Source organism: Zootoca vivipara, chromosome 6 (genome assembly GCF_965207765.1).
Source record: "Zootoca vivipara chromosome 6, rZooViv2.hap1.1, whole genome shotgun sequence".
Lineage (NCBI taxonomy): Eukaryota > Metazoa > Chordata > Lepidosauria > Squamata > Lacertidae > Zootoca > Zootoca vivipara.
In genome coordinates, this window is record NC_142589.1 from 19,060,294 (window position 1) to 19,073,327 (window position 13,034).

At 47.4% G+C, this 13,034-nt stretch overlaps 1 protein-coding gene across 2 annotated transcripts in view; it reads left to right on the forward strand.

Annotated features, from left to right (window-relative positions):
• The first annotated feature begins 2,088 nt into the window (after positions 1–2,088).
• Positions 2,089–13,034, forward strand: part of ARHGEF16 (Rho guanine nucleotide exchange factor 16) — a 34,666-nt gene continuing 23,720 nt past the window's right edge. The window contains exons 1-2 of one of the 2 annotated variants that reach the window (XM_088671674.1): positions 2,089–2,879; positions 7,653–8,244. In XM_088671674.1, coding sequence (XP_088527800.1) covers positions 7,681–8,244 — 564 coding nt within the window. In that variant the 5' untranslated portion in view covers positions 2,089–2,879; positions 7,653–7,680. The remainder of the gene's footprint in view (positions 2,880–7,652; positions 8,245–13,034) is intronic. The other variant, XM_035121085.3, reaches the window with a different exon arrangement.

Sequence of the window (13,034 nt, forward strand, 5' to 3'; positions counted from 1 at the left end):
GGGCCAGGCCCGCAGATGCCCGGGGTGTGTGTGCTAGAAGGTGATCTCGCCTAGGGCGCAAAAAACCCCTAGCACCGGCCCTGCCACCTGCAATTCCCCAAAACTGGTATCAAAAGCCTTAGATACCCAAAGTTACTCTGTTTTATTTCTACTTTTAAATTCTGGTTGGCCCTTTCAGATCTGCATACTATAGACAAGTCTTCCATGCTAGGCTTCTCTTCTTTAGGACAATGCTGGGCAGCCCACAGGCCTAGCATGAAAGACTTGTCTATAGTATGCAGATCTGAAGGGGCCACAAAGGGTAAACCACCCAAAAGGTATGCTGAAGGTAAAGGTAAAGGGACCCCTGACCATTAGGTCCAGTCGTGACCGACTCTGGGGTTGCGCGTTCATCTCGCATTATTGGCCGAGGGAGCCGGCGTATAGCTTCCAGGTCATGTGGCCAGCATGACAAAGCCGCTTCTGGCAAACCAGAGCAGCACATGGAAACTCCGTTTACCTTCCCGCTGTAAAGGTAAAGGGACCCCTGACCATTAGGTCCAGTCGTGACCGACTCTGGGGTTGCGCGCTCATCTCGCATTATTGGCCGAGGGAGCCGGCGTACAGCTTCCGGTCATGTGGCCAGCATGACAAAGCCGCTTCTGGCAAACCAGAGCAGCACATGGAAACGCCGTTTACCTTCCCGCTGTAGCGGTTCCTATTTATCTACTTGCACTTTGACGTGCTTTCGAACTGCTAGGTTGGCAGGAGCCGGGACCGAGCAACGGGAGCTCACCCCATCACAGGGATTCGAACCGCCGACCTTCTGATCAGCAAGCCCTAGGCTCAGTGGTTTAACCACAGCGCCACCTTCCCGCTGTAGCGGTTCCTATTTATCTACTTGCACTTTGAGGTGCTTTCGAACTGCTAGGTTGGCAGGAGCTGGGACCAAGCAATGGGAGCTCATTGTCTTTAGGACAATGCTGGGCAGCCCAAAGGCCTAGCATGAAATGCTGGGCAGCCCACAGGCCCACAGGCCTAGCATGAAAGACTTGTCTATAGTATGCAGATCTGAAGGGGCCACAAAGGGTAAAGCACCCAAAAGGTATGCTGAAGAGTTTGCTAAAACAGTCATAGCAGATACAGCTGTTGTTAGTAACTCAGAGAAGGTTTGGGAACCTTCAAGCTTCCAAGAGGTCCAAAGTTTAACCTCAGAGGATGCTGAGCCATGGTTAAATACCATGAAGGCTGAACTTGATTCCTTAGAGAGGAACAAGACATAGGAACTAGTCACTGTCTGAAGTAGCCTGTTCACTAAAAGGCTGAGGTGTGGATCATGAGGTTCTGGGTTTAAATTTCTCCTCTGCCATAAACTCAAATAACCATCTACCTTATTCACTATGCAGCTTTTCGTGAATGCTGAAGGCACACCTCTTTACCTTTGCATTTTGACCCTTGTGGTGTGTGTTTTTCAGGACCCACCCTATTCCTGGGACAGGTAACCTGTTTTAACTTTTTTTAATTCTGAATTTGAAATGTTCGCAACCCACCATGGGGCCTGCCGGTGAAGGATGAAAAATAAATAAATAATATGCAAAAGATGGCACTGGGCTCCGAAATCTTGGAGAGCCGCTGCACTGACCGGTAGTCAGTGAGGACATTACTGAGCTAAAAAAAAAAAATCCTTCCAGCAGCACCTAGATAGACTCAGTATAAGACAAATGTCCGGAGGCGAAGCTATGTAGGTTAGGACACTGTAAAAAACACAAGAAATGACTTTTATATATATATATAAAAAATGCAACTCCCTGCGTTGCGTTTTGCTGGTTAACGCGGCAGAGGGTTGAACCTTTTGTAACTTGACGCCCGCGTGGGAATCTGCCCGGCCTGGAAGAGTTAAAGGAAGTTCAGAGGAAGTGTTTGGGACGCCGAAGCCCCGAATTGGCAAGGCTGGCTGGCTGGCTGCAAGAGAGACCCGTCGGCTCTTGCGCCGCATCTGGAGAAAGAGAGCGAAGTGGGAGGACTTGCCCAGGTGCACTTCGATCTCAGGCTCCTCCTCGGAGGGTGGAGTCCCCCTTCTCAGGCGACACCTGTGCTTTGCTTTTTTTCTTTTTTGTCCCAGGCCGAGGACTATGGCGCCCCGTTGACGCTGGAGACTGAGCCCCAATGGAGACGTAAAGAAGGTGAGCGCGTTTGGAGGGTGAGCGCGCGGGGGTTTGTTTTGGGTGTGTGCGCGCGCGCGTGGGAAAGTTAGCTCGCTGATCAAAGGAGGACAAGGCATAGTTTGCCCACTTGCTTCCTGGGAGGGAGGCTCTTCGCACCTCTCCCCCACCCCGCGCGCGCCTTGATTTTGGGGAGCTGTGATTTGGAGTTGCGTGGCTCCGTTTCAAATCGTGGGCGTTCAGGCAGTCACCTCCGCGGGTCGTATGTATCCCGCTTAGAAAAGGGCGCCCCAGCAGTTAATAAAGCAAAGCTGCTCCGCACGATCCATTGTGCACTAAAGGAACAAATCAGTGTCCGACCCCCTTGCAAATCCTGGGGGGCGAAATCTAGGCTAGCAGGGGTCCGATCATTTCCCAGGCCTGGATCTTCTAATTTCAGCGGGTCTACTCTGAGCAGGGCTCCCGCAGGATACAGGCCCCTGTTGTTTATAAGAGGACTTCCTTCTGTGGAAGGCGGCCCGAGGATCGCATCCGTGGCGCACGGTGTACAAAGGGTTAAAAGGAGATTGGCTGGAAAATTGCAACAGGCACCTTTTACTCTGACGTAAGCGGTGCATCGTCGAAGTGGAACTTACTCCTGAGTCTCAGTCCACACTGGATTGTGGCGCGCGCTTGGCGTGGAGGGGGGCGGGCTTCTTGTGCGTGATGACCCAGCTGAGTGCAATCGGATTTACTCGAGTAAGCATAATAGAGGGTTGTAATATTTTGTTTTGTTTTAGTAATTGATGAGTGTAGCTTTCCTGCGTGTAATACATGTGTATCCACTGCACGGTGGGTGGGCGCAACTGTGCCCCTTCCTTCCCCTCCCCCCAAAAAATCCCAGATATCCCAAACAGAAACAAAGAGTAAGTTTGTAGAATCTGTGAAATGAAGCAAAATGTGTAGACGCTACTCTCTCTCTCTCCCCCCCCCCTCTCTCTCTCTCTCTCTGTGTGTGTGTAATTATTCCCCCCTCGCTTTAGGTGCTCTGTTTCTTCCCCCCCCCACCGCTCCCCAAAAGGATTGCAGGTGCCCATGGTGAAATCCTGTGCAGGCCCAATGAATATGCTGGCACTTACTCCCAAGTAAAAATGTCTAGCACCATGCTGCCTCTCTGGGAGTAAATTAAGTCACACTGATTTAAGAGTGAACCTGGATAGGGTCAGCCTGCAGAGAATAGTTTGGGGAAATCAAGGTCTGAATAAAAGGGATCTGTTTGAAAGCCATAGACACTGCTGGGGGGGGGGCACTGTTAGGATCAAGCTTTTCAGTATTTAAAGTGCTTTGGCTGGGAACGGGTTGACTAAGTAAAAGCTTACAAGCTGCTTAGGCTTGCTGGCATTCTCCTGGGTTCACGGAAAGGCTTGAAAGTGAAACTAGTCATATCAGGTTGTTTCCAAGGTTGGTCCTACTTAGAGCAGACTCACTGAAATCAATGGGCCTAAGTTAGCTATGTCCATTAATTTCAATGGCTCTACAGTGAGTAGGGTAACATTGGATAGGAGCTATAACCCTAAAGTTTACCTCCTTCCTGGAAACTCGGATTGGTTCCAGGTGACCTATTTACTGAGCATCCGTCCTGATTCCTTTGCAGAAAATTTGTGGGGAGGTTAGATAGCAGCGGCTATTTGTTGAGTACTCATTCTGTTTCTTTTGCAAGGAGGTTATATGACACTGAGTCAAGCCCAGTGCTATTTCACACTTTCTGGTGCATTTCCACCTCGCTTCTCTTACCGCAAAAAGTCCAAATTTTGCAGGGAAGCAGGTTTGTTGAGAGAGCCAAATTAACTTGAATTGTGCAACCCTAATTTGCTGGTACATGATGGAATCACACCTGGAAATGGTGAATCTGAAAGTGTCCTGGGAGAGAACCATAGGCCTTTGATCCACCAGCTAGCTCAGTATTTTCTACACTAACTGGCAGCAGCTCTCCATGGTTTCAGAAAAGGGAACATTTTCAGTCCTGCCTGGAGATGGTGGGAATTGAACCTGTGACTTTCTGCATCCAAAGCAGATGCACTCCCCATATAAACAGGCTTTAATTTTCATCTGAATGTGGTTATTGAATCACACCTGACTGCTAGTCCTGTATGGCTAGCTGTGATTCCTGCATTGCAGGGAGCTGGGGCTAGATGGCCCTTTGGGTCCCTTCCATCTCTACAATTTTATGATTCTCTGATTCCCTTTTTATTTATTACCCCCTGCCTCAGCAGTTGATGCTAGCCAGTTTTGCCTGCATGTTTTTTTACCAACCTGGCTCCTGTGCTTTTGACTGTGGCCCAGTACTTGTAAATCCAACAAGACAAATTGTTATGAACAGCACAGTGTAGCACTTAGAATGTTGAAAGCCCTTTGTATACATGACTTAAGTAATTTTTTAATGAGAGCCCTGCAGGAGGAGTCAACAGTATGATCCTCAGAAGAAATAATAATAATAATAATAATACCAACAGAACTGCCAGCAGGTTCATAGCCAATGAGAAATTTGAACCGGGAACATTCCTGCTTGTTTGTTCAGCCAGCACGTGGCACTAGCTCTCATTGAGGAAGCTAATTGTTCCAGCATTGCTCTGTGTGGCCCCACCACCATGGTTGAAAATATGTGCAACTAGGGTCAGATAGGAACTGTAGAGGATAGAGGCCTCCTGTGTCTTTAATAGTTGGGCAGAAGATGGAGTTTCTGCAGGTGTAGCTTGTTACCTAGAGCCGATTTGTTCTTCTACATAACTATTAGATGCAGGGGCACACCCCACCCTGTTCCTCTTTTTTTGCATTTCCCCACCTTATCCATATCCCGATCTTGGCCTTGACATCATAGAATCATGGAGTTGGGAGGGACCCTGAGGATCATCTAGTCCAGGGTTTCCCAAATTTGAGTCTCGCTGCTTTTTGTTTTCTTCACCTGTGCGTTCTCTTTCGCTGCCTGCTCCGGCCGTGCCCCAACCTGCCAACCGAGAAATCAAAGGGAGTTTCCGCTCCTTAAGGGTTGGAAGGAATGCTGGTGGAGTAAATAATGCAATCTTACCTTGCACACTAGATAACATGTCTCAACAGGTGCGGGTTGTAAATAAAGAAATGTCCAGGCATTGCAGCAATTAGCTGCAGTGCATAGCTCCACCACAACCACCACCATCATCAATATCATTATTCCTAGGAGTTAAAGGTACTTTGTTTCATCTGTAGAGCCCTTAAGAATTCAGCCTCTGCTTAACCTGGTGCCCGCTTTCCCAAACTCACCTGCCTGCAGGCATGGAAAGGCAGAGCAGCCTGATTAAAATCTGTGCTAGGATATGTGCGAATATCCAATTGTGGCTTTTCTCCGAGAACAATTTTCAATGGTGCGTTTCAGGAACAGTGATGAGTGAGATTTGTGAATTAAACACAAAATCAGCTCCTACATTTCTTGCATCCATTATTTCCTCTTTTGCATGCCCTCATTCGTATTAAATAATCAGGGGGGGGGGTGTCTGTGGTTTCTGGGTGTAGCAATTAAGAGCGTCAAACCTGGGAGACCAGGGTTCAGATTGCCCTCTCAGCTGTTAAGAAAAGCCAGTGGCCCATCTAGCCCAGAATCTTGTCCCCACATAGGCTGCCCAGATGCCACCCAGGGAAGGCTACAAGCAGAACTGAAGCACAGCTGCTCTCTTTTCTCTGGATGCCCAGCAGCTGTCATTCAGAGGCATTCCGCCCCCAGCAGTGGAGGCAGGAAACAGCCATTGTGCCTAGTAGTCATGAATTTCCCTGGCTATCTTGTGCCAGTCAACATCTCTCAGCCTAACCTACCTCACAGGGTTGTTGTGAGGATAAAGTGGGGGCAGGGAGAACCGTGCGCTCCTTGGAGGGATATAAATAGGGGTGTTGTAGCATGCCTGAACATGCTCCAGAATCCTGTAGCATGCCTCCAGAATCCTTCCAAAGGAAGAAGGAACGGAGGGGAAAACTTACTGCATCCAAGCTAGTATGAAAACAACTCTGTCCTGGGACCCCCAAATATCTAGGAGTTGCATGTAAGGTATCTGGAAGAGGAGCTCCCCGCCCTTTTACAGAGACAGCTGAATTAAGAATACTGTACCTTTTTGTGCCCCAACCCGCTATAGAAAACTGGAAGAGAATACTACAGTAGTTGGAAGTCAGCTTAAAAACTAACCCAACAGGTTGGACAGCCTTTGTTGGACAGCCTTTGTTCCCCCTAGTCTTTGCAAGCTGAAAGATTTCTGCGGCCTCGAACAGTCTTGTTAAGAAATTGACCGCTTCGATGGGAATGAATAAGCAACAAGGTGCCTATGAAATCAACCTCAGCAAAGATTTAATACTATGCTAAGCTAATGTTTATGTGGTACTATGCACAGGTGATTTTATGACCTATTAACCACCCCAATTGTTTTTTTTAAAAAACACGCCCCATGAAGGTACATATTTCCACTTACTGTAGGAATGTCACTCAGCAGCAGCTTTCGGGAAGATGTTGTTCCTAGAAATTAATTTAAGAAGAAAGCAAGAATTTATGGTGGTTCCTCTCTTGGCGATATGGGGTGGGCCAAATGGAAAGTGGCTTGGAAAGAATTGAGTATATTTATTCATAGAATCATACAACTGTAGACTTGGAAGTGACCCCAAGGGTCATCTAGTTCAACCTTCTGCAATGCAGACATCTCAACTAGATTGTACGTGACAGATGGCCTTCTTATGGTTGTCACAAGAAAAGGAAATATTTAGACAAATTAAATAAGGATTTCTGGCATAGTTAAGTCTGGGGCGTAATTATTGTTGAAAAATTAACTCACCCCATGATGTTAGATTACAGAACAAACAAACAAAAATATTCATTTTCAACTGCAGGGCAAAAAATTGCCACCTGTGAAATAATGTTACAATTTGGAATGCTTAGTAAATTTAGCTCCAACTGAGAATATCATAAGACAATATCCTGGTACAGTCAAACCTCAAGTTTTCGATCGTCTCCGTTGCTGAACATTTCAGCTCCTGAACGTCAAAAACTCAGAAGTAAGTGATCCGGTTTCTGAACATTTTTTTGGAAGCTGAACATCCGACGTGGCGGACAAGCGGCTTCCGATTGGCTCTTCCGGTTGCAAGAGCCAATCAGAAGCCACGCCTCGGAAATCAAATGTTTCAGAAGTTGAACATCCTTCCGGAAAGGATAACGTTCGACATCCGAGATCATAGAATCATAGAATTGGAAGAGACCACAAGGGCCATCCAGTCCAACCCCCTGCCAAAAATACAGATACCACTGTATTTTAAAACAATTTTTTCATTTAAGTGTTACTACCTACTCCAAAATGAGTAATAAATATATTTTCCTCAGGGATTCTGAATGAAACCACCCAAATGGTCTTCACATGTTTATTATGTCATGGCTTTGGCAGATTCAGATCCCTAGAGACTCCCATATTTTATTTGCTTCCTGTGCTGGAAAACTCCATCCCTGATGGTTTTTCTTCCTTTCTCCAGGCCCCACAAATCTGCAGACGCCGGCGCCATGTCTCAGCGCCATTCGACTGGCTCCTTGGGAGACAAGGCCGTTTTGCTGGAGCACCAGGTCGGCTCGGATTTGCGCCTCAGCGCCAATAATGTGTCCCCAAATGGCAAGCGCAGCTCCCTGGGCCCGCTGGACGGCCCTGCCTTCTTGGCCGAGCGTTCCCCGTCGCCCACTGGGGCCCGCCGGATCATCCTCAGCACCCAAAGCCCAGCCGCCCTCAAGGTGGGCACCCAGCAGCTCATCCCCAAGGGCCTGGCGGAGGGACCCAAGCCCAAGGTCCCCTCTCGGCACCAGAGCTTCTCGGCGGTCGTCTTGAGCAAGGAAGCCGCCCGATTGGACCCCAAGCGCATGTCGGCCCCCAGCATTTCGTTTGACGACCCCGAGGAAGCAGAGCTGGATGGAGGGACGCTCAAGCGCAACCTCCGCAGCATGTCATACCGGGCCGCCATGAAGGGCCTAGGGAACGGCGAGCCCACAGAGCCCTCAAAAATTGTCGGGGGCAGCCTGAAGCCACTGTGTGAAGAAACCAATGGCCAAGGAGCCCGTAGCCCTGGAAGGCAGAAGGTAGGTCCTTCATACCGCCACTGTGCCCTCTAGAATAGCCTATAATCCACTGTTGTTGTTGTTGTTTATTGCATTTCTATTCCACCTTTTTTCTCCATGGGCGGAGCTCAAGGTGACCCGCTCTTTTATGTGTAATAATTTTATATTAGTTTTCAGGTACAATGACCCAATAAAAGCCTCATTGTCACAATACCAAATTATAATACAATCAATAATGCCAATTGTTCAGATGCCAAATTATGTTATTTTGTCCCATCCCCCCCCCCCGCCCGCGTGCTAGAATTGATGGCTTGATAATTCACTTTAACTCTGCGTTCCAAAAACGTATAAATCCCAATTGCACCCCAGTCAGAATAACAAGCACTTATACTGCAGCTGCAATTTTAACGACTTCCATTCGCATTAACACATCAAATAATTTACAGTCTTCCAGATGAAGCATTCAAACTCTCTCTTTGTTGTTCTTTGTGTGTGGCTATTATTCTGTCCATGATGTTTCTTCCTGTCCTTGTACTGTATTATGTCTACTTTTTGTCAGTTGTTGCTGTTCTCCACCATACCTTAGGCAGAGCTAGTATTCCAGTGCCGTTTCATAAGTTCTCCATTGCACCGTTCCAAGCTTCATTGTTTTGCAACTCAACCAGCTGTTGAAGCAGGTAGCCTGCTCTTTTAATCTCCACCACATCCCTGTGAGGTGGGTTAAGCCAAGAGGCAGCGACTGGCCCAAGGTCACCCAATGAGCTTCATGGCTGAGGGGGGCAGGATTCGAACCTGGTCTCTCCTGGTCTGCTGGCTCTCATTTTGCAGGGAAGCCGGCAATGTGTCTTCAGTTGTTGTTGGACTCATAATTCCCATCAGTCCCTAGCCAGCATGGCCCTAGCCAGCATTCACCCAGAAGATGCTTGAGATTTCAGGAGTGTTTCAGGTGGGCACTCCAAAAGCCCCGTAGTGCCTTCCACCCTACCTCAGGAAAGGGGAAAGCTAAGCTGCCGTAGACCTGACAGTGCCACCTTCCCCAACCTGGTGCCCTCCAGATGTTGAGGGACTCCAAACCATGGCTTGCAGGTGCAATTGTTCACTCAGACCACAGTTTGGATTCTGAAACTCGAGAAGTACTCATGATTCGCAGTGATCTCTGCATTGCAGGGGGTTGGAAGATATGACCCTTAGGCAAGGGTCAGCAAACTTTTTCAGCAGGGGGCCGGTCCACTGTCCCTCAGACCTTGTGGGGGGCCGTACTATATTTTTTTTGGGGGGGGGGAAATGAACGAATTCCTATGCCCCACGAATAACCCAGAGATGCATTTTAAATAAAGGCCACATTCTACTCAGTAAAAACATGCTGATTCCCGGACCGTCCGCGGACTGGATTTAAAAGGCGATTGGGCCGCATCCGGCCCCCGGGCCTTAGTTTGGGGCCCCTGCCCTTAGGTGTGGTGGGGGTGCTGAAATTTTTTAGAATTTTGTATATGAAGAAATGAAAAAGATCTTTAGAGTAACTTTTATAAAAAGACCAGAGGCATTTCTTCTGGGAATCCTGAGTAAAGATATACCTGTAAGTAACAGAGAGATCTTCCTATATGCGACAGCTGCAGCCTGTTTGCTAATAGCTGCAAACTGGAAAGGGGACAAAATCCCAACAGTAACAGAGTGGCAAAACAAACTGCTAGACTTTGTGGAATTGGCTCAATTAACAGATAATTTAAGGGGAAACACTAAACAGGCGTTTGTGAAAAAATGTTTAAAAGATATCTGCAAGAAAATAATAACAATAATGTAATTTCCATGGTAGCCTTGGAATGACTGTCTTATAACGCAAACTTATAACTTATAAGATATGTCGGTATGATTGGATCTTTGATGTACAAAAGAGACAATAAGAAAACGAAGAGGAAAGTATGTACATTAGTAATATAGATGTGGTGCACTTCGGGAGGTGACGGGAAGTCAATATTTTTGATTTAATTTGTTAGGTTTGACTAAGGATATTTGACGAAATTTGATTTATGTATCTGTATTTGATTTAACACAAATAACACAGAAAGAAGGGAAGAAGAAGCAAGTACTTTGAAAATGCAACAAATGTTTAATGATGTAGTAGCAACAATGTATGTGTGTATAATATTGTATAAGAAATAACATAATAGAAAAAGAAAAAGAAAAAAGAAAAACAAACCAAAAGGGAGATATGACCCTTAGGGAAGGGAGCTCCCTTCCAACTCTAGGATCCCACGTAATGAAATTGTACTTTGTTTCCAAAGTGTTCAAGCTTGCATCCTCGTCCCAAATGCTTTTATTCCGGATTGGACAAATGCATGCGGAGCTCCAGTTTAGCCGCAGCTGGCCTGAATTACTGCCCTGATTAGCTGAGGCCTGGCCAGCGGAGGGTCAGAGGTCACACTTGCATTTTAAAACAAAACAAGTTAACTCTGTCTGTTCCAGAAGTGAGCAAAGCAAATCCAGTGCCATCTGGATTCAGGATATGGTGCTGCCTTTGATAGATCCCCGGGAACTGGGGAGTTAATCACGCTCTCTATTTGAAGATGACTTTGGGGTTTCTATCAACTTTTCCAGGGAGATTTGGAGTGAATTGGAAAGGGGAGGGTGAAGCACAGGGATGGACCTTTTCAGCACAAGAGTCCACGCAACTGAGCTTTCCTCTCCTGGAAACTTGGAAGGAGAGGGGAACCTTGCCATGGATCTATGGCAGAGTTCATGCGCTCCGCTTAGATTTTCGAAGGACCACAAGCAGCAGATGTGGCTTGAATCAGAAAATGGATGCAAGGGTGGCCAATTTGTGATTCATTTTTTTTAATGGAAAGTGCTGGCTTCAGTGCAATTCACAGCATTGGTTATGACCCTCCTTATATTAGCCTGCCCAGGCTTTGAAATCTTCGGGGGAGGCATGAGACAGGGACTTCTTGGTGGCTGCTCCCAGATAGTGAAACTCCCTTCTACAGGAGGCTAGTGCAGTCTCCTCTCTGCTTTCCTTTCAGGAAAAAGCAAATACTTTATTTGTTCAGACAGGTCTTTGGCCAGTAACTGACTGTTGTGGCAGGGTCTTCTGAAGGGAGGGTTGTATATTTTTGGGGGGTTGGGGGGTTGGATATGTGTGTTGTGCTTTTAAATGGTTTTCATTGCTGGCTGTTGTTTAAATGGGGTCACTTGTATTTAACTGTTAATTGCTTTTTAAATGTTTTGTGCATTTGTAGCTGAATCTGTTTTGATGTATGCTGCGAATCACTTTGGGTCCTGCACTTGGGAAAAGGGTATATAAAGACTTGAAACAAACAAACAAACAGATGTAGGAGGAGCTGTTGAGAGGCAGGAGTCCCAAAGACCTCTGCAGGGCATCATGTTAGCAACCCTTGCTCTATGTTTGGTAAACTGGGACCCCCAGTATGGCATACCCTCCAACCATCCCTGTTTGCTTGGGATATTCCCGGAATTACAGAAGTCATCCTGGCTTCTGAAATAATCCTGGGAGATGAGCTGGCTCTGGCGCTTGCAATTATACACTGCCTGGCCCTTTCTGCTCCCTTGAGATTTACCTCTTGCACCCAGCCAGGAATGTCCATAATGTGGAAGAGGTGATGGCGATCCATCTGAGGGCACAAAGTAGGGCTTGGAAGGTATGTCCTGAGGGTACTCCCGAAGATCAGAGTGGGGGGGCAGGGAGAGGCTTGGAGGATCACTTTCACCCGCTGGGCCTGAGGTTCACCACCTCTGGCCTAGGTACCGTAGGTAGGTTCTGCAGCTGCAGTTCTGTCTCTCACCACAAGAGGCAGCAGCAAGTAGACCAAGGCTTGCTCATCGGCTACGTGTTGCAACAAGACCCAAGGCGGGTGGGAGTCTAGTATGGGGACCTGCTTCAGTGATAATGTTAGGGCTGTTGGGGGCAAAGGTCACTGGAAAACTAAACAAAAGCTTGAGTCACTTTGGAACTTGGATTCCCCCCACCCCATCACTCACGTTGAGAAAGTGAAACTGAAATAAGGCAAAGAAGAGCACACACCAAAGTTGCAAGGTGTGTATGTGAGAGAGACACACACATTGACCAAGTGGTTAAGGCCCTGTGGGAAAGGCCTTGGTTGTGTGACTTCCTCTTAAGGCTTAAGAAGCAAGGCAAGGGATCCTTTTTTGCATATGGTACAACATTTCTCTGATGAAAATAGGGACATCCTATTCCATTGTTGTTGTTGTTGTTGTTGTTGTTGTTGTTGTTGTTGTTGTTGTTGTTTTGTTGTTGTTGTTCTATTTATGCCTCACTCATCTGACTGGGTTTCCCCTGCTACTCTGGGCGGCTTCGAACATATAGAAAAGCACAATAAAGCATTAAACATTTAAAACCCTTCCGTATACAGGGCTGCCTTCAAATGGCTTGGGGTTTGGATAACTCCATACCCTCCAACATTTCTCCTATGAAAATAGGGACATCCTACCATACCCACCGGACGCGGGTGGTGCTATGGGTTAAACCACTGAGCCTAGGGCTTGCCAATCGGAAGGTCGGCAGTTCGAATCCCCGCGAAGGGGTGAGCTCCCGTTGCTCGGTCCCTGCTCCTGCCAACCTAACAGTTCGAAAGTACGTCAAACTGCTAGTAGATAAATAGGTACCGCTCCGATGGGAAGGTAAACGGCGTTTCCGTGCGCTGCTCTGGTTCGCCAGAAGCGGCTTTGTCATGCTGGCCACATGACCTGGAAGCTGTACGCCAGCTCCCTCGGCCAGTAAAGCGAGATGAGTGCTGCAACCCCAGAGTCGTTCACGACTGGACCTAATGGTCAGGGGT